Source organism: Parasteatoda tepidariorum, chromosome 7 (assembly GCF_043381705.1).
Source record: "Parasteatoda tepidariorum isolate YZ-2023 chromosome 7, CAS_Ptep_4.0, whole genome shotgun sequence".
NCBI lineage: Eukaryota > Metazoa > Arthropoda > Arachnida > Araneae > Theridiidae > Parasteatoda > Parasteatoda tepidariorum.
The window spans coordinates 55524953-55547831 of NC_092210.1; the positions used below are offsets into that span (position 1 = coordinate 55524953).

Below are 22879 nucleotides of genomic sequence, written 5' to 3' on the forward strand. Positions count from 1 at the left end.
AATTTGTATCGATCAACAAAAAAATTTAAATTAAAAAATAGCACATTTATGTCTAAAAGTATTTTATTTTGAAAAGAATACAACAACCATTTAATATTGAATATAAACGTAATAGTCTAGAAAAATAAATATTGTAAGAATATTTATACAGCTAAAACAATATAAATAATAAGTATGTATATAAATAATAAGTGTATAAAATACATAATACAATGATATATAAACATTTAAGTAATTGCATGTTTTAATAGAAGTGTTATTATTTAATCAAATAGAGATTTTATTATGCAATTGTTGGCAGTGTGTAATGAACCCTGATAAATCCACAAAAAATAAAATTTTTTATCTCAAATATTTTTTGTGAAGCATCTTTTGAGAGCATTTGTGTTTTTAACTTAACGTTTTTATAGCTTTAAAACTCATTGAAAAAACTCAATAACATATTTATACATGCTAAATATTTTCTTAAATTTTCACAGTTAAATACTGTCTTGTATACTTATCTTGGTTCTATTTAATTACTAATATAACCACAGAAAGTTTGCCAGGCATTCAATAGAGCTAACAAAATTTAAAAAATAATTTACAAGCGCCATTATGATGAATAAAATATAAATAAATAAAAGCACTACATTTTCCAAGATAAAAAGTCTTATGTAGTAAAATTGAATACAAAAAAAAATAATGAAATATAAAATAATAAAAACATTACAAGTACAATCAATATTGTACATTTGTTCACTTTAATTTCACAATTTGAAATTTTTCACATGACATATTTTGTAAGTTTTTATTAAGTGAAAAAAATGTATAAAAATACCAATCATCGTGCTTTTAGATTTTAACTGCACATTTCCTTACCAGTTCTTACGAAAAGTAAGAAAATACCAGCAAATTCAAGAAATAGGAAGCCCATCTTTATTTAATAAATGTTGACCATCATCTTCAAGTATGCTTGGACCACTGCCAATCTAAAATTTGTAAGTTACATGAAATATCAAGAGTAGATAATAAATATCAAGTACATAAGAAACATTGATAAATTTTTATTAAAAAAAATCATAATATTTATAAAAATATATGTATAATTTAACTACATACAGAAGGACCTTCAGAACTTTTTTAAGAGCTTCCAGAAATATTTAAGTAAAAATTGTTTCGGCACTGGAAAAAAAATGCGAATAAAATAATGATTTTTTCCCCTTCTGATTTTTCCACAGAAGAAGATTGAGGGATTGGTGACGAAATCTGCAAGCAGCGATTCAATTAGAGGGCTATTTTGAGATGCAATGGAAAAATCAATACAAGTGTCAAAAAATTCACAATTGAGATTTTTATATATTTGGCATTTTTAAATGATAAGCTACATATATATTGTAAAATTTTTCTAAAAAGAAATTTTGTTTTTAAAAACTTTTTGACATTTTACTTTAGTGTTCATAGCCCTAGAAATAAAAAGGAAATAATTGTCAAGAAGCTCATTTTGAAATTTATCATGAAGCACTTAAGATTTTTCAGTCACACGGCAGTCTTATTATGAATTATTTTACTGAAATAGTAAAAATTCTATTATTTGAAAGATAATGAAAATATGTGACACTAATTAATCAAAGATAATATATTTTTACAGAGATATTACGTTAAATTGGTAAAAGACTAACAAATTCCTTAAAAAATAGAATATAATAATTATTTAAAATGATAGATTTATATTAAAGAAAAAATACAGCTGCTATAAAGTTCTATAAAAATAAGTAAAAAAAAAAACAATATTTTTGAAAAATGACTGCAACACTTAACTCTTAAGTGTGGTTTTTAACATGAAAGCAACTATATTTTCTAGATAATAACTACTTTAGATTTTTTTTAAAACTAAATGTTTATCCCATGAAGTTCTTTTTAAGTAACTTTAAGGTTAATGTTCTGTAAGAGAAAGATAAATTTTTTCTTTTTCAATCAAAAATCGAAAGAATTTTAAAAAATACAAATATATTTAATATTTAAATCAAATATGCAAATACAAAATACTGAAGAAATTAAAAATGTTACCAAATATTTACTTTAGAAACTTATTAAAACATTGTATAAGGTAAGCTTTAAATTTAACATAAGAAAATATGAAATAAAAAAAGAAAATTCCTCCCAAAATTCTCAACCCAACCCAAAAAATATCCACGTTTAATATTACCTTATTTTTTGGGAAAAAAATACAATGCTTTAATAAAAACTAAAAGAAATCTCGATCAACGCTTATAAAATATAACACAGATACAATAGTTGTCCACTAGAATTATTAAAGAAAAATGAAATAAAAAATTTACAGGTGGTTTTCTGTTTGAACTAAATACTTGTTTATAATTAGAGTAAAATTAAAGGAGAGGAAACAATTATTGAGAATTGGTTGGTATTTTTAATTGCATTTTTGACCATTCCAATTCATCTTTAGAAGAAAAAAATATAAATTTCCAAAAAATCCAGTTACTTGAGCTTTTTGGTAAGTTGATTTCCATATAACCAGGCGTTTACTGTAATTTCTTTCTCATAACAATTAAGCAATATTAAAACAAGAAAAAAAAATATGTTATACATACTCGACTATTGATAATATACTGAATAGCACCAGGTTGAGGATCAATTTTAAAAGAATCTAAGAACACCTGAAAGGGATAAAAATAGCTTATTTTACACGAATAGATTACTATTATTTGTCATATTCTGAAAAATATAAAAGTTTAGAAAATATTGTGCAGTTAAATTAAGAAAGATAAAACCTACCAAGTTTAACAGCAATCATACAATATAAAATTGAATACAATTATTATTCACATTCTTTTTTGTATGTTGGAAAATATTAATTTTGAAACCAATCTTAGAAACACAGCTAGTAGTTGCTCTTAATATAATTTTTTGAATTGGTGGCAATGTTCTAAAAAAGAATACATCCTGAATATTTCTTCAAATTACTGATGATACATTTCAAATAAATAATTAAAAAAAAGCATTGACAGTTATTTTAGATTGATTTAAAAGATTCAGTTGAGTGCAAAATCATTGGAATGGAAAGTTTTCTCAAGAATTATGGTAAGCATTGTTTGATTTCACACCTAGTATCATTCTTTTTCGTATATTGTCAAGTGGTTACTTTGCATAAAAATTAGCAACTAATTCATTAGATGCCTTAAATTTATTATACAAATAAAAAATTAAATATATAGTTGTCAAGCGTTAATACTTGAAAGAAATATTATCAAGTACTTTAAATTTATAAACTATTTAAAAAAGATAATAAAAGGTGGTGACTGGTGCACGTTAAATCTGTCGAGTCACAAAGTCCTCCATGTTCCCATAACAAATCAAAACCTCTGGGGGTACTGAATTGGAGATCGATCGTTTTCCGATTCAGGTCAAAATTACGATCTGTGGATGAATGAATGGGTTCGCCCTATAAACGGGTGTGACGTACGATGTGGCAGAAGTCGAATTCGTGGCCATAGATGGCGCCACTGGAAAACAAGAACAATCGCACCCCCTCTACTTAAACAGGCATACGTCAACAACAATATTTAAAAAAGATTTTTTTCTTACTTCAGATATAGGCTGCAAAGGAGATTCAAACCCACGAATAAATTTTAAATCTTCTTCAACTGGAGGAAAGAGAGCTTTCAAAGCACTTAATACAGTTGGCACTTCATTTTCTAGTAAATACAAACAGGCATTTGGACCAGCATCAAAAGTATAAGCTACCTGATAATGTAAACAAAACATGAATGTAAATAACCTTGATGTTTAGTAGTTCACTTACAAAATAATAGAACAACTTAACAATTCCAACTAATATTGCAAAATTTGTTATTAATTTAATGATAACTATAAAATTATTTACGAATAATAAGAAATTTTTATGTCACAGTTAAAATTATATCATATTAGACAATATCATTGTCTATTTACTTGCTTACTTGTACCAAAAAAGAAGCTTACTTTAATGACAAAAATCTAGCTATATTAAAAGTCATTCATTTAATTTAATTTCTCACTAAATAACAAGCTATGTAGTTTCGATTTTACAAGTGCAAAAGTACTACTATATTAAAAGTATGCTTAATTTCCTTTACATTTTAAAGCATAATTAATGCTAACTCATTTTGTCAGTACGGAATTAAAATACTTAAATAAATTGCTGAAAAATCATGACAATTATTTATAAAAGTAATTTTAAAATACAATTACATAATTTATGCTGCTTCATTTTGCTACTAATAAATAAATTCAATTTTCTAATAAAAAATAAAGAAATTCAAATAATGAAATATCTTATACTTACTTTGTTTTGTCCAAAATGATCATTATACGCATGGATAAAATTCATGATTTTATAAGAGGTAGAATTCAAGTAGTGCAAAGGAGGATAAGTATCTAAGCAAACAGCATGGAATTGATTACTATCCTATAATTTAAATGAATTTTATCATTTAAATACTATTTAAATAGTCAAATATTAAAACTCAAATAAAATTGCAAATACTTTAAATTTGCTTAGTTTCTCTCAATAAAAGAAGCAGGATGATTATAAAAATCTTCTTTCAGAAATACAAAATTGATGAATAACAAGGGAAAGTTTTAGAAAATGTATAGTTATTATTTAACAGAAAGCATACATATTTCTGATAAAAAAAAGTTTATTATTTATAAAGTTATTTTAATAATGTGGAAACTATTTTAAAAAATAGGCTGAGGATTAACATTAAATTCTTCATTTTATATCATGAATTAAATTTTCAACCAAACCTTTCTTTCTTTTAAAAACTAAATACAAAAATACATATTTTTTATTACAAACATGCATATATATTTATGGAACATATTTATGAAACATACACATATATTATGTAACATACTTATAAAACATATACATATATATTACGTCATATATTTATTAAACATGATGTTAGCATGATACATAAAACTAAATGCAGTAGTGCAACAGCCCAGGGAGGGCCAAGGCCTACAATTCTCATCCCAAGTTTTCTTGACCTTAAGCTCTGGAGTGCAGAATCAGATGTTCTGATTGATATCATTAGAATATAGGTCATCAGAAAACAGACCCCCAGTGTTTAGTACCCTAACATGCTTGGTACTCAATTTATTGACACACTGAAAGTATAAATGGCTGAGTCAACTTTACCCAGCCTTGAGGTATAGGAGAGCAAAGAACTACCACTCAGCCACCGAGCTTCCAGTATAATAAACATGTAATCATTTATATATTTAAGATTTTTTAGGTTAAAGTTTTAAAACCCCACGAAGCTGCTAACCACCAATAAGCTGTTTGGCATTATAAAAAGGGGAAGATCTCTCTTCAGATTGTTTAGTAACTTTGAGAATGATTTCTTCTTCCATCAGAGTGACATCCTAGTACAGGTCAGAGCCATCCCAACTAGTTATAGTCAGACACTAGGTTTCTCGATTTGTTGATTTCCATGGTTTAAGATTTTTCCCCACAGAATCAATCCCTCTGGTGTTTGGTCTTCCCCTTTTTCGGTCACCTGTAAACTTTCGAAAAGTCGGCTTTTTAACTAGGTAAATATCATCTCTCTTATAGATGTGACCCAACTATCATATTTTATAGGATTTACTAACTGAAATTATGTCCGGTTGCTTAAATTTTCTGAATAATTCCTAATTGTACTAAATTAGAGAAATACTGTTTTCTTTAACAGCTCCAACGATGGCACTGAGTTTTTTTTCTTCAAATATTGTTAGCCTATTTTCCTCAGTTTTATTTAAAGGCCAGCATTTGCTGTCATGAAGTAATACAGGTTTAATTGGGTACATAAATTAATTTTAGTTTTACTGGAAATAAGCTATGATTTCAGTTAGTTTTTCAATGCAAAACTACACTTATTAGCCACCAGTATCCTGTTATTAATTTTTGATATGATATCGTTATTATTATTTTTTCCCTATGCCCACCTGATTGATACTCGCCATTCAGGCATCAGTATCAGTAGAACAGATTTGTTAGCCACTCTTTTAGGGGCACCATATTAGGTGGGCCAACGTTGCTCCCACAGAAAAGGAAGATAGTACAGAGAATGAAAGAACAACCATGCCTTGTCTTGCATTTGAAATCAGGACCTTCCTGGTGTGAGGTCAGCTTCTTCACCACTACACGCTCCTGTCAGCATTGATATTACTATTAATTGCAATAATTGTCCCTAGGCATTTGAACTGACTTACTTCTTCAAATGCATTCTTAGTCACAAGAGGTAAAACCTCAAAATTTCGATCACTGACTGCCATAAATTTTGTCCAATCCTGATTAATAGTTAAGCCCAATGTTTTAGCCTCAAGCTTGGAAAAAGCCTCTGAGACAGCTTGTTTGGTACAGTCAGCAAAAAAAAAAAGATATCACCCTGAATAACTTTTGTTCTAATGATCGGATTTTCACGATCTAAGTGTCAATCTTAATGGTTCCCGGGGGTGACCTCAAATATGCTAATTAATTAGTGCTAACTATTAATTAAGTTACGAAATCAGACACAAAAACGTACTTTCTCTGAATAAACATGTATTTTTTTTTACATATTTGGATTCCTGACCTTCAAAGCTTTATTATAGGCTTATAAATGAAACCTGAAAACTTCCCTATTATCCTCTGCCCGCTACTCCCTTGCTTGAGGGAAATTGTAATGATTTGAGGGGAAGAATCAAAATTCCTTTTAAACAGGTAAGTTAGGTATTGTTTCAGATGATTTTTTTTTACAATTANAAATTTTTCTTCTTCATTTTTTATTTATTATTTTTATTAAACAGAATTTTTTATTTTCCTGAACCTTAAATTGAACATGTAAAATTGATTAGATATTTAGGGGAGTGAATAAATAGCAAAATGACATGAAAATAGTTCAGAGATAATCAGATATTAGGTGGTCTTTCTACACTTAGGGAGGGTAATTACCTTCCTGAAGTCAGTAAGAGTACAAAAGAAATTGGAATCACAAAAGAAGGAAAATGTTATAAATCACTGGGCAATGAAATTTCTACTGCCTTTCCACATATCTAGTTAATTTTTCCTAGGCGGCTTCTTGTGATTTCTTAAATATGGATCAGTTTCTTAGATGAAGGGGGGGACTAGTAGTTAGTAGGGACTTGTAACTAGTAGTTTGAATGTAGAATGTTTGAGTTTTCCCAGTAATTACTTCTTACAAAGCAACGGTCAAGGATTTGCGCGTTGGTGAAGGAAAATTGATCGAGTTTTGGAAATCAAAGACCGAACGCTCCAAAATTGGCAAAAAAGGCAATTCGAAGTTTGTCGGTGCCTAAAAACAGCGTTGATGCAGAAAGATCGTTTTCTAAGTATAAAAATGTATTAAGTGATGAAAGACGAAGGATAAATGAGAATAATCTGACAATGTACAATACTTTGTACCAAAATTCTGTTCATTCAAATAAAAATATTAATATTGCTTGAAATTCAAAGAAATACTTTTGTGTATTTTTAAGCTTTTTTTATTATTTGCGCAATTTCTGTCTTTTGCATCATTTATATAATAAATTTTTTTATGTTTATAATTTTTGTAATTTTCAAAATTTCCCGCGAATTTGGGGTCTTTTTTCCCGCGACAAACTTGCAGCCCTAGTCATCAGAAAACAGACCCCCAGTGTTTAGTACCCTAACACGCTTGGTACTCATTTTATTATCACACTGAAAGTATGAAATGCTGAGTCAACTTTACCCAGCCTTGTGGTATAGGAGAGCAAAGAACTACCACTCAGCCACCGAGCTTCAAGTATGTAATAATATCAATATGTATAAATCAATATGTATAAATATGTAAGCATTTATAAATTTAAAGTTTTTTAGGTTAAAGTTTTAAAACTTCATGAAGCTGCTAACCACCAACAAGCTGTTTGGCATTATAAAAAGGGGAAGATCTCTCCTCAGATTGTTTAGTAACTTTGAGAATAATTTCTTCTTCCATCAGTATGACATCCTAGTATAGGTCAGAGCCGTCCCAACTAGTTATTACTAGGTTTATAGTTAGACACTAGGTTTCTCCATTTATCGATTTCCATGGTTTAAGATTTTTTCTCTCCACAGAATCAATCCCTCTGGTGTTTGGTCTTCCCCTTTTTCGGCCACCTGTAAACTTTCCAAAAGTCGGCTTTTTAACTAGGTCAATACCATCTCTTTTATAGACGTGACACAACTATCATATTTTATAGGATTTACTAACTGAAATTATGTTCGGTTGCTTACATTTTTTGTATAATTCCTAATTGTACTAAATTCGCCAAATACTGTTTTCTTTAACAGCTCCAACGATGGCACTGAGTATTTTTTCTTCAAATAATGGTAGTTTATTTTTCTCAGTTTTATTTAAAAGCCAGCATTTGCTGTCATAAAGTAATACAGATTTAATTAGAGAACATAAATTAATTTTAGTTTTAATGGAAATAATCTATGATTTCAATTAGTTTCTCAATGCAAAATAACACCTATTAGCCACCAGTATCCTGTTATGTATTAAATTTTGATATGATATCGTTACTATTGTTTTTTCCCAATGCCCACCTGATTGATAGTCGCCATTCAGGTATCAGTAGAACAGATTTGTTAGCACTCTTTCAGGGGCACCATATTAGGTGAGCCAACGTTGCCCCCACAGTAAGGGCAGATAGTACAGAGAATGAAAGAACAATCATGCCTTGTGCGGCATTTGAACCCTGGACCTTCCTGGTGTGAAGTCAGCTCCTTGACCACTACACGCTCCTGTCAGCATTGATATTACTATTAATTGCAACAATTGTCCCTAGGCATTTGAACTGACTTACTTCTTCAAATGCATTATGCACAAGAGGTAAAACCTCAAAATTTTGATCACTGATTGCCATAAATTTGGTCCAATCCTGATTAATAGTTAAGCCCAGTGTTTTAGCATCAAGCTTGGAAAAAGCCTTTGAGACTGCTTTTTTTGGTACATACTATTGAATCAATGTCATCTGCATAAGCCAATATATGAACAGACTTTTGGATAATTGTATGTCTAATATTTATAATAGTATCTCTAATTGCTTTTTTCAATACAATTTTAAATAGCATGCCAGAGAGGGTGTCTTCTTGTCTTAAACCTCTCTGTGTGTAAAAATAGTTTGATAGCTCAGACATAAATTTTATTCTGCATTTGACATCTTTAAGGGTCCTTTTTACAAGATTAACTAGTTTAGGAAGGATTTTAAACTCAATCATAGCATTGACAAGTCTTTCTCTTATGATAGAGCCATAGGCTGTCTTGAAATTGGCAAATTGATGAAAAGATGGTATGTATCAATGTTAAATTCTTTTGTCTTTTCAGGGATTTGTCTGAAAGAGTGAATCTGGTCAGTAGTAGTTTTTCCCTCTTGAAATCCACATTGGTAATAATATTCCAAGTATAAGAAGCAAGTCCATCATGCAATAGTTTGAAGAAGATTTTAAATGCCACATTTAAAAGTGCAATGCTTCTATAATTGTGCCATTCCAGTTTGTCTTCTTTTTTTAAAAAATCAGGCTAATGATAGCTTTGAGAATGATTTGAAAACATTAAAAGCGACTTTAAAGGAAACAACATACAACTGATAGATTCTAATGAAAGAATCTAGTTGGGACAGCCCTAGCCTACTCAGGGTTGTAGTGCTAAGATAAAAAATTTACTTAAAATAAAAATGTAACTAAAAACATTGTTTCTAGTAGGTTGGTCATTTTTTAAAAACTCACATCATAATCATTAAGAAAAAATATAGTTATGATGAATTCTATTGCCACTTTGGTAGTCCCCTGAAATCCCATGCCATAAAGAAAAGAACATCATAGCCTCTTAAAAGACTTCCTAATTCCAGAAGTTGAAGAACAAAATAACAGACTATCAGCAACAGTTTTAATATGAGGGGGAAAAATTGAACATTATGTAAGAAACTCTGACAGAGTTCAGTACTAAAAGCTATTTATAATAACTTGGATATTAAAATAGGAAAAGAATTTCCAAGAAATATACAAACCTTCATAGTGATTTCTGCAAATGAATGGAAATCTTTCTCTAAAATAGCTTTTTGTATAGCTTTAATTCTTTCAGGAACTATGTGAGATGCTCTAAATTTTAATAAACTACTTGTTCGAGTGGTTTCTTTCATGCCTTTAGTACTACCTGTTTCTTTTTTTCCAGCATTGACCTTAAAATAAATAAAACCAAAAATGTTTATTTTGAATGACTTAATAAAAATATCCAGTTCTACTATCTTTCTTAAGATAATGCATCAAGTATCTGCGCCAAGGAAGTATGGAGCGATTTTTATATTAATTTAGGCAATCATTAAATAGCATCTGACAATGACTTTTTTCTTTCATCAACAGTTATGGTCAGATTTAAAATCTAAAAACAAACACTTGTATGCACAAGCGTTTTCCTCGGTAATATATATTTTTTAACTCAAATAATTTAAAAAAAAGTTGCTAGCCATTTAAAGTAGAAATGGCAAACTGTTCTAAGGTACAACAACTGATAATACTTAGGAACACATAGTGTTACATCTCGGAATTATTTTTTCAGGGAACTAAATTAAGATAAAAAATTAAGATATATTACACAAAAATTAGAAATTCTTAGTTCAAAGTAAATATGTAGAAACAATTAATGAAAAAACACGAGGAATGAGGAAAATATGAGCATGCAGCATAACATATAATTTCCTATGACTGAATTTAATTTTGTATGGGCACATAATTCCCTATAGCATTTACTGTAAAAAGAATGGTACATATCTATGATCAAATGAGTTATGTTCCACATTTGATGGTTTGAAAACAAAGGTAATTTAGCTTTTATTGTTATAGGAAGATAATGAAATTGAAACTTTTGCCAAAAATATTTATAACAAATTAACAAAAGTTGTTTAAACTAAAGGTTAAAGTTGTTTAAACTATTAAAGAAATTTTCTTATTTGTAGGACACAAAAGTTAACTGTGTTAGACATAAATTATTTGAGTAACAATTTATGTCTTGCATGTTATAGAATAAGTTCACTGTCTATAAATTCTTAATATGTAATTTAAAATAAATAATAATACCATTAATATATAATATTTCCAGTTTTCAAAATATTGTAAGAGATTAAAACAGATCGCTCAACAAAATAGAAACAAATGATATCAAAATCATTTAAAATTATGCATTAGCCTGTGTTTTAAGGTATCACAGTCTCAAGGCACACCTCACCACATGGTTTAAATGAAAAAAAGAAAAATTAATTAAAATTTTTAATGAACTAGACAGTCATTCCATCTCAGATCAGAATGATCTAATGAAGACCCTGCAAACTGTACCCCCAGTCCCTTCATGCATGCACCAGCTGTTAAATTAGATAAGCTATTTAGAGGTGATATTATTGTATTCTGTTGGATAGACATGCCCAAACATAGTTTCCTTTAACATGTTGACTGCTGTGTCACCCATATTTAGGTTTCTGATCGGGCTGCCTCACCCATACTCGGGTGAAAGCAAAGTTTCTAATCAGGCCGTGGCCGTCATTTGACTACTTACGAAGGATATTCGCATGCATTTGAAAAGATATTTCACAAGAAGTAATAAAACTATTGAATTGTTATAAAAGTATTACAAAACTGATTTATTAAGAAAATTATTGTGAGTCTTATAAAAGCTTTCTTGTTCACTGCTATTTGACTCACTAAGAAATAAGTTTTCCATTTTTCTTTTCGAAATTTCAACGAATCAGGGTAAAGATTTTTAAGTTATACTCCTCGTTACTTTACAAAGATTCAAACTGATCGTGTAAAGTGGTGAGATGAGAAACAGATGTGAAACAACAGATACAAATAAACAGACATAATACCATGGAAACAAACAGAGCAAGATATGATTCATGTGACCACTAGAGACTCGCATTATTAAAATATTGGTGGGAGTACTTAGCAGATTACGCTTTGTACAGCTGTACTCATAGCCTGAAGGAGATTTCAGTGTATAACATGTGCGGCAGTCAACGTGTTAAGAAACTTACTTTACTCGGTGCTAGGTGGCGTATTTGGGCTATAGTTTGGGGATTAAATTTCGGATATTTTAATTAATGAACCATTTAGAATTCATACTAACAATTAAGTCAAAGAATAAATATCCACAATAATATGTTTTATATCTTAAATTTTAATATAGAAAAGAAAGGTAACATTAAAACTTGTGATAAAAATCATTAATTTTCATTTATCAGAGTTATAGTTTAAATAAATTTTTTTTAAACATGACTTAGTAAAAGGTTTTTCTTTTAGCTAAATAAAAATTTTGAAAGCGTTGTATTCAAACAAACATTTATTTTGAAACAGCTAACAGAGTTATGTATAATACTAAAAAAAAAAGAAAAAAAAAGAAACCTAAATTAACTTTCTGTTGCTAAAGTAGAAAGTTAAACCAAAATCATTCAGATAAAGAGAAATATATCAGAACAGGAAAACAGTAATTATTATGTTTGTATATATAAATACTACTAATAATAATAAAAAAAAGAAACAGCTATTAAGATATAAAGAAATGAATAAACTTAGCAGACCTTCTTTTTTATTATAAGAATTTTCCTACTTAAAGTTTTGACTGATGAAGCAAGTACTTTAAAGTTAATTGCGAAATAATAATAATTACAATTTGGAAGGAAAGAGAGAGAGAGAGAAAAAGATCCTACACAAGGTTATATAATTTTAAAAAGCGCCTGAGCAGATTAAGAGACAATATATGAAGAGTAGTGGCACCTGATAGATCAAGATGGATAAAGCTGCTTGAGACAGCCATGGCTAGAAATCAGCTGTAGTGCTGGTAGTAGAAGAAGAATAAAATTATTAAAAGTAAAATTTCCCAAGCATGATATAAATGAAGAAGTTAATCAAGTTTCAAGTTATATAAATGATCTCAATTTTTAAAACACTAAGAAAATATTCTTGTCATAATGGTAAATTTTAATTGAAAAAAATATATGATGTAATCTTAATTCTAACATGCTACAAAATCAAATTTTGATTTTTCAATCTACTATTAAATTTTAATATATTTATTGTAATTTAGATCATTTATATACACATTAAAGATAAAGAGAACAAGTTTTAAAATCATGGATTATGAATAAAACAAATCTTCAACTTACAGTTGCACTAATTATTTCCAGTAAACATATAAAGGGAAATAATAAGAAGCAAGAGTTCAAAAAGTGATGTCTAAAAACTACATAATTATTCAACTACAATGCACTTGAAGATAGCTTTAAATTTATGTTGTAATATTTCACAGCTTTTACGTAAAAAAATACAGAACATACTAACCACTATTATGAGAATTTTTAGCTCTGGCCAGTGTTCTTTGGATGCAAACTGGTAAGCAATGGAGTCACTGCCATCTTCTAGAATGCCCTTGTGCCAATGTACAAAACCACCAAATACACTTCGGCAAGCACTTCCCGAGCCTTGCCTATTGTAAAACAGATTAATTCAATTTTATTAGCTTAACATTGAAATTGGTTTGTTCTCGCACAACAAATTATTATTATTTTTTTAATATTAGTTAATAATAAAGTAACAACATTCCAAAAAAATTTTTTTGCGCAGATTCACTTAAGTGTAAAGACAAATGCTTAATAACTTAAAAATATTTCAAAAAGGCAAAAAATAGATTTAATTAAGAAACAATGAACTTGTGCAATAAATTTGAACATCAATTGATGATCTTTAAGGTTTTAAAATTTATCTGAAAAAATGTGCTTTTAAAGTTCAAATTTCTAATAAACTAAATCTTGTGTGTTGAAAAGTAATTGTTTTTAAGAGCTCATAGACTACTTCTCTAAAAAAATAATTTAAAATATAAATATTTCATGAATAAATTTTCAAAGCAAACACAACTTTTCTATCATTTCAAGCTTAAGAGTTTTATCAGTTTAAAGATAAAAAATTTACAAGAATTTGTTGATTTAAATGTATTTAGCTAAGATTAAAACACAATAAGCATAAGAACAGATTATTAAACATAACTAACAGAAAAAAATGGATACCTGTTAGCAGAATTTATGGAGTAAATTTTCAGCATTGTTTTCATACATCTGATTTTGTTATCTTATTGTAAAAATTTAGCTTAATCTAACATATGTGTACAAAATTTGAAAATATATGAGGTATTTAAAAATTATATATAAAAATTTAATTTCTTTTATAGATGGATTGAATTTTACAGAATGATATTCAAAAAAAAGAGGAATAAATTTGTATACAGTAATAGCCTACAATGCAGTAACAGAAATAATTTTAATTTTTGTACTTCATGGTGTTTTCTCAACTGAGCTTTCTAATTTTGACTTGAAACAAGTTTGGAGACATTTAGAAAAAAAGTTTCAATAATTTTTACTCTTATTTTTTTATATTTTTAAATCCACCACTGCTGTGTTTGGAGGGTTTCTGCTACCATGGATAGTCAACAGCTGAATTAACTGCATTGGAAACTGATATTTCTTCTTTACACGTGTAAAACTTTATTATATAATTAAAAACAAACCATAAACAATTAAAAAAAAATATATTAACAAATATATATTAAAAATATATAAAAAACAATATTATAATAAAATAAAATTAAATCTATAATTATGTAAATAAAAATGATACCTGGCAATAGCCGAGAGATCCTCCTTAATACCATAAAGTTCAGAAAGAGCAACTACTGTTAAATAAAACACAAAATAAAGTCATACACATAAGTCTATAAAAACTCTTTTCATAAGATCTTGCTAAAATATAAAAATTAAGAAAATATTAATTATTCTAGAGCTATTAAAATAAGTTTATAACAAGAAAGTATTCTATTAAAAATAGAAAAAAATGGTTCAAAACATAAATGCTGTTTTAAACCATTTTTTAAGGGAACCTTTTTGGTTCAGAAACGTTTTAGAAGTCTAAGAATAGATTCATTGGAAAAAATATTTTTCTCTTTTTATGACATTAGATATATGCATATTTTTCAAAGAACATATGTTTTTACATTTGAAGCAACAAGACAACAATTCTGGAAATTTTTTATCAGATTATTTAAGAATAAGTGAAAACTTAATTACAGTACAATAAGAACTTAGCCTCAGATTTTATTACTTTTAAATTATCATAAATGAGTTTAAATTTATAGTACCATTAATAAAGGATTATGCGGCATAGGTAAAAGATTTCAAGTTAAAAAAACATTCATAATAAATTACCTAAACAAGCAAAACCAGCAGCAGATGAAGCTAATCCAGCAGCAGTAGGGAAATTATTTTCTGAGCATATATGCAGAGATAACTGTGTTAATTTTTTGTCTTTTGCTCTTTTCTTTACTGCAATGAAAGGTGCACATTTTATAATTCAAAATAAAAATTACAAAATTGTATTTAAATAAAAGTTATTAAAATTATACCAAATACTAAAAAAATCATGTTTAATATTAATTCAGAAATAAAAACATTGAAATAAATTTAAAACAGACAGGAATTGGACTTGAAAATAGCCAACTAATTTTGTTGAAAACTCAGGAGTAATATACAAAAACCAGTATTTCATACAGACAGTAAGTGCTTTTTTAGCAATAAAAAATATGTCACAAGCAAATATATTATCCAACAAAAATGTATTATCCACCTACTGCTGGGATGTAAAAGAGTCTTTTAGAAACAAAATTAAATTCTAGCATTGGTTTCTAGTTGACAAGAAGCTTGAAGAATGAGAAGCTCAGCCACTATTCCAAATTACAAGAATGCTAACAGTACACCATCTTAGAGTGTTGTTCGTGTAAGCAAGAGTGATCTAACATAATTATGTTAATTGATACACATTTTCTTTGGCAATGGAATCCAAAATAAACGAACTACTTTTAACACAACGTCAACTTTATAAATAAAATATATTAAGACAATTGTGCAGGTATTAACCAATAACAAACTAATTATTTTTAAAAAAAAATAATATTAAACTTTTTCATTGTTTCATAATTAATAACTTTAAAATTATGTTGGATCAGCATCTAGTCTAGCCTTGAATTTGATTTTGGAGTACATATTTAGATGAAAATGAATAAAACAAGCCATTTCATGGTATTTTTTGAAATGAAAAAGAAAATGTTGAAAATGGTTTAGTAGAAAAATATAACGTGTATCCCAGTGTATAAGTCGACTTTTCAAACAAATAAATTGCTGAAATTTTATGAAATTAAGGGGGTTGGAGTAAGCATTAGCAGGAAATGAACAAAATAAGACATTTTGGTATTTGTTGCAATGAACTGTTATAAATGTTGATAATGGCTATCAGATACATATACAGTTTATCCTGGTGCATAAATCGTTTCTTGAAGTTTTTTTCAGAAACAATATTTGAAATTATGTTCAGAAAAAAAATTAAGCACAAGATGTATTTAGATAATTTATTGAAAAATTTTTCAAAAAGTTCAGATTTTCATAAAATTACAACTTTAATAATTCCAGAACATCATCTATGCCACATTCAATATGGTTAGAAGAGTCGTTCTGCAGATTCCAATTTTCAATGGATTCTATTCATTCTCATTTCCTGAGCCCCCCTGCAAAAATTATCTTCAGTCCCTACTCAAAGAATTCAAAATGGTATGATGGAGCCTGGGGATGATATGTAATTTGGGATCCTAACTATACCAAATTAGCAAAAATTTCCAAAAATAGAAACTTTTTCTGATTTAAGAAGAAATTTTTTTTAAAAGATTTCAAATGCTTACAAATATAATTACAATTAACATCAAAATACGATTAAGTCTCTACTTTAGTAAAAATATCCTGCACGAAATTATAAATGTTAAGTAAGAGCTATAAAACATAAAAATTTTAAATGCAGGCATAAACAAATTAGAGTTTTCCATTTTAAATAAATATGTTATATTTTTGCAAAAAAAAAAAAAAAAAAAAAAAAAAAAAAAAACAACCCAGGAATTTTAAGGTTATGGGACCTGCAACTTGAAGCAAAAGGTAATTGATAAAATTAGGGAGTTAGATGAGAAGTCTAAGGAAACAACATGACCAAATATAATTTTTTTTTTTGAATTTTACACTCAAAATACATAAAGCACTTTTAATGATTCTAAAGGAAGATTGTAAGACATTACACTTGAAAATATTGAATTAATTTTTAGGAAATTACAAAATAAATTTTACCCCTGCATTAACTTTAGAAATCCCTTGAGGGACCCTATGAAACTTGGATCCTGTGGCTATAGCCTCTTAATTTGGCTATATTAGTATCATTTGATAGGTTGCCTCACAATATTTGTTAATAAAAAAGTGAGAAAACCTAGAATGAAACTGAGAAAACAAAGTGCAATTTGGTAGTTAACATAAGTGGAACTTTTTGGTGCAATCGGTTCACAAATCCAATTCACATTTATTTTAATTCACCTTCAGCCCAGGCTTTTCCTCAGACTTATCAAACATATTCATCATAATATAAGCTAATTTAATTTTGACACCATATAATTTGAATGTTCAAAGATTTTTTTTCTTTTAATATAATGAAAAGGTATTATTAAAATAAGTCAACAAAGTTACATAGCTCATAAATAAATATAATGGGAAAATTCTTTAATTTTTATTCTCAAAAAATATTAGTAATAAAACTTACATTCTCTGAGGCAATTTTGCAGCCGTGGATTAAATAGATCTTGCTCCCTGGAAAAAGATTAGAATAAAACAATTTATTCTATTAACATGTTCACATTTTAACAACACTTGGGCAAATAACCTTCCCTAGAAAACTGAGAGTGAAGTAGAAGAAAACACAATTGAAATTTTTTTAATGTATTTGGAAAAGAGCAGCTACTTTGTTTCCAGTCAACTATCTTACAACAATATTTTTTTTAGTGAAGCGTTTTCAGCTTACTTTTATTGACACCAAAGTTTGATAACTCCACGGTGGAGTTGTCAAAGTATCCCCTGGCTATATTTAATACAATGGAAACAGTGTTTCCATTGTATTAAAAGTGAACAGCTCCATTTTTACATATTTAGTATTAACCTTTTCAAAATGCTAAATGTTTTAATAGTTTACAGTGATGATACATTTTTTCAACCCAAAAATTGGGAGTACTATTCAAGTGGAGCAAGAAGATAATTTTTTGTCTTTTCTAAAATTTGCAATAAAATAAAATACTATCCTTCTTGTACACAAGCATTCAATTCTGATAATATTCCCCACAATTTTTCTTAAAAAAAAAAAGGAAACTTCATAATTCTATAAAATTAGTTTATCATAGAAAAAAAGGCCTCTACTTTTATTAAACTTACTTTCCATTTAACCAAAATTTATCCTCTTCAAACTTGTCAGAACAAGCAACTGTAGTTTTTGCACACATCTGTAAAACAAAATGACGTAATAAAATGAAGTTAAATTTCTCAAAATAAGGCAAATAGGGATATCCAATCATTGAAACATAAAATAATAAAGTTAAAATTAAAAGGCACCACACATCAAGAATAGAAAAACTCTGAGTAACAACACACATAAATAATAAATGATCAAATAGTGAAATTTTCATAGTAACAAATTAAAAATATGGTTAACAGCAAGAAACAATCTTAGTCATTATCCATGACACGTGCTTTATCAATAATTTCAAGCTTTGATTCAATAATACATGCAGAGACTATTTTAAGCATTAGAAAACCCTTAAGGTAAAAAACATTGCAGATGATTTCTAAGAAAATGTAGAAGGATATTATTATTGAGTAGCAATACATTGAAGAGCATTTTTAAAGATGGTTGAGCACAGTCTTCAGAAGCATCTTTATTACCTTAACTATAAATGTAAATAATACAGACTCAATTTCAGGAAAAACTCAACTTGAAGGGAAAAAAAATGAAGGGAAGTTTTAGGGTTAGGACTGGACAGTGTAAGAAATTTTAAAAGTGATATATCAGCAGTTAGAAGTCAAAATATAATAACTATCATGATACAATATACACCAGAATAATATTTACAATTAAGACACAGAAAGCCAGGTTTGAAACACAATCAGAAATTTTAAATAATTAAAAAAATAAATTTTAAATAAAAGAATATGGCTTTTATATAAAAAAATGCTGCTTTGAAAGGCTCAAAATGTTTTTTAAAATTAAAATATTACTAGGTACTAAAAAAATATATATATATAAATACAAGGTTTGATTAAATTTATCTAAAAATAAAAAGGACCAAAGATTTATGGGTTTAAAAATACTAAAATTCGATTAAAATATTTTACTTCCATGCATTGAAATAAAAACAAAGGGTACTTATCAGTTAAAGGGACCATGAAGCCAGATTTGCAAATCTGTAGGAACAACAGCAGATTCTGGTTTACACCGGTCATCAGAAACTGATAATACATGAGTATTATTCGATTCAAGAGATGTATCATGCATGACAATATCGCGATCATTAATGATATTGTTACAGAGCAAATAACATATTACAATCATTAATAATAACATTACATTTTGAATAAAAAAAAATGCAATTCAATTAATTATTGATAACATAACATTTAGAAAGATAATATTGTGATTATAGATAACAATAATTATTTACTAATATGATATTATGAGTGTTGATAGAAAGTAATTCAAACATAATATAAATTTGTTAAATGGGAAAAATATCACAATATATTTTACAGTTTTTTTTAAAAAACACATTAAGATTTTAAAATTTGGTGCTTACCAGTCATAGGGATCAATGTTTATGGTGATGAAAACTCTAAAAGGTAACTACTAACTCAACGTTCCTATACCCAACAAGTACTAAACAAAGTGTTCAATTATTGAAAAAATAAATAAATAAATACTGCCCTCAAAACATTTTATTAAATTAAAATGATAAAGTTGGACTGACTAATGGCATTCTAAAAAAATAAATTCTAAGAAATGAGACTTCTAAAGAAATAAATGTAAGTTTCGTTTTAATTTTTTAAAAATAAGAAGAACAAAAAATATATTTTCTAAGAAATTGTAAATTTTCTTCAAAACATCATACTTACATGTAGTGAAAGAATTCTTTTATTTAAAAAAAGGGACAAGAAAAAAGAATTGGACAAATTTAATGAGCGATTAAATTGTGCAACTTAAAATGAATTAAATGAAAAAAAATTCTTCTTAGTAAGCTATCATTCTTTTTCAAAATAGATTGACAGTGATCACAAAGCTCTAGAAATCTGACTGATAATAAGATACAATATAAAATGTAAAAAAAAAAAAACCCTCCAAAAATAAATGGGATCTATTCTGGTATGGATTCACATATAAAATTGTTATTTCGGATTCAATTCCCAAGTCTATTCAACATAAGATCTTCATAAAAGTGATTCTTTGACAAATACAATAAATCATCTTTATCAGCATGTGCTGATAACTGAACGTTGGACAGAATGTTCTTCGTGTAAAATCTTCAGGTCATGGCCTCACGTGCATCTTCTAACATTGGCAGCTTAAAACTGAGTTCTGATGCATCAGCAGAAGAAAAAAAAGCCATTATGCGTGTTAAATCAATATTTTACAATACATTGATGAGAGCCATGGTGGCTCAGGTGATAGGGCATTCATCTAACAATTAGGTGAACCGGGTTCGAATCCCAGCAATGGCAGGTCGATAGGAATTCAGCATCCGGCTCGCACTGATCACAGTGCTGACGTAAAATATCCTCAGTTGTAGATGGATAATGGGTTAAAATACCCTTGCCATCAGGCTAACCCTGGGAGGTTTGCAAGGTTTCCCTAACTATGAAATACAGATGTGGGTCAGTTCCACCAAAAAGTCCTCCATGAAGGTAAATTTCTCCTAATACTTGGTCCAGGAGTTCCCTTGTCTTCTGTATTGGGTTCAAATTTACAAGGGTATGGAGTTGAGCATTAGTAGTCGTAAACCCAAAAATTGGGTGGGCTGTTCAACGACAGTTATAAAATACATTGTTCAGTCTTACTCAGGGTGGTCGAAACCATCTATACCAGAAAAACCTTTAAAAAGTCATTTGAATATGGGACAGTGATCTGCCATGCTAATTAGAGTCACTAAGTTGCTAAAATGAGTTCAAACTTGCATTTAAAAAAAAAAAAAAAAAAAGACACATAGAGGTTTGTCTAGGGGTGATTAAGAGTGGGTCCTCATCTGTGATGCCTTTCTTCCGCTGTTAGTTTTTCATGGGACGCTGCTAAAAAGTTGTCAAGATTCTGGGATTATTCTGCAGTAGATCATTCTTACCACAAAAATCATACAAAATTAGAAAAAAGAAAATATATATATAAATAAAAATAGTATAAAGTATATGTTCAACTTACTTTTACTAAATCGTAAAAACAGAAATGAATATAAATTATATATAACTTAACGTACATGGATTATTTGTTGTTCATAAAACCATATTTTTGAATAGATTTCAAGCTATCAGAACAAAATATATTTATGTTTATGAATGAAAATAGACATGATAAAGATTACTAAGGAAAAAGTATAATTAACAATTAATTAAAAGCAAATGATGAGACTTAATATAAAGCTGTTTGGAGTTTAAGGTTATAAATATATAAATTTTAAGTAAAAGAAAAATATTTATGTCTTTATAATTACTTCATTTTTTGAAAGTGTAACACTGAAGGAATCATTAATAGGGATGATCAATGTTTCGTCTTTTTTTCCCCCTGAAAAAGAGATTAAAGTTTAATTAAAACAATAAAATTATAAATGCCTGGAGGCAATTTTATAGAGAGGCATTGATTAAAAATTCAGTTACAATATTTTATAACTGCAATGTTTACAGGAGCAACGGCAGTACAAAATGATATTTCCATTCTATTTAATTGGCATATACAGCTAAGAAGTAACAAGTTTCTAGTTTAAGATTTCTCACTTTTACTTTATGTTTTATTTTACTTTCGGCATATTTTGAGTTGACAGGTAAGCAGTGTATTATGATGCCAGATCCTTATTTTTTTACACGGAACAGTTACATATGATCATAAACGAGAAAAATAATTCAGGAAAAATTATATAAGTAACTAATGTCTGAAAAAATATAAAAATATTTAACTGAAGTTCATATATTTTTTTCAATGTGATGGCTAGTAAACTAAAAAAAAAAAATAAAAAATTTTTTTTTTTCTTATTATTATTGACTAGGAAATCAGCATCTCATCTCATCTCTACTTACTGTGTTAATTGTTTGTTTATCTTTTTTGAGGAAAAAGTGAGCTTTTAGTTTAAAAGACTAGAATTAATTTCTACAGAATCTGATTTTATATTTATGTAAGTAAGCTATTTTTTATATTGAATAAATATTTATGACTGTACTCACAACTTTTTAATAATAGATTATCTTTTAGGCGTATGAGTTCGTATATGCTTAACGGACGAAATAAATAGATCAAATTAAAAACATTTTTAAAGCTATCTATCAAACATAATACTATAAAATAAAATATTTCAAAACGTGTGATACTTTCATAGTGCACTTCATATTATTTATATTTATCTAAAGTATTTTGAAAGGGAAATGTTTCTTCTCCGCTTTATACTTCTAGAATAGACCATATTTTATCTATCTATATTTTTTGCACATGAATTAGTCTTGTTAAACTTTCCTTTATTATTATTAGTTTGATTAATTTTGCAGAGTGAATGTTTTAAATTTATCAAACTGTATAAAATTGGTTTTTGTTGTTTTTCTTATAGTACAGTTTTAGAAGATTGTGTCTTTAGATTTGAATTCTTCTTTTTTTTCATGTTTATGCTAACTATTCATTGTTAACATCTAATTTATCCAGTTTTTTCGGAACCTAAGT

General features: G+C 27.9%; 2 protein-coding genes across 3 annotated transcripts in view; one reads left to right on the plus strand and one right to left on the minus strand.

Annotated features, from left to right (window-relative positions):
- Nucleotides 1-45: 45 nt before the first annotated feature.
- On the minus strand, nucleotides 46-22039 carry LOC107447427 (mevalonate diphosphate decarboxylase). Its single transcript, XM_043049705.2, has 12 exons — nucleotides 21832-22039; nucleotides 21669-21739; nucleotides 18355-18422; nucleotides 17693-17739; nucleotides 15274-15390; nucleotides 14690-14744; nucleotides 13361-13505; nucleotides 10042-10212; nucleotides 4325-4447; nucleotides 3586-3744; nucleotides 2592-2657; nucleotides 46-971 (listed from the first exon to the last, which is right to left on the minus strand). Exons 1-12 carry the CDS (start codon nucleotides 21887-21889, stop codon nucleotides 897-899), a joined length of 1155 nt encoding a protein of 384 aa, XP_042905639.1. The 5' UTR covers nucleotides 21890-22039; the 3' UTR covers nucleotides 46-896.
- A 182-nt stretch (nucleotides 22040-22221) lies between these two features.
- Nucleotides 22222-22879, plus strand: part of LOC107437425 (dehydrogenase/reductase SDR family member 11) — a 54478-nt gene continuing 53820 nt past the window's right edge. For both annotated transcript variants that reach the window (XM_016049425.3, XM_043049709.2), the window contains exon 1: nucleotides 22222-22343. The gene's annotated coding sequence lies outside the window, so the exon portion shown is untranslated. The remainder of the gene's footprint in view (nucleotides 22344-22879) is intronic.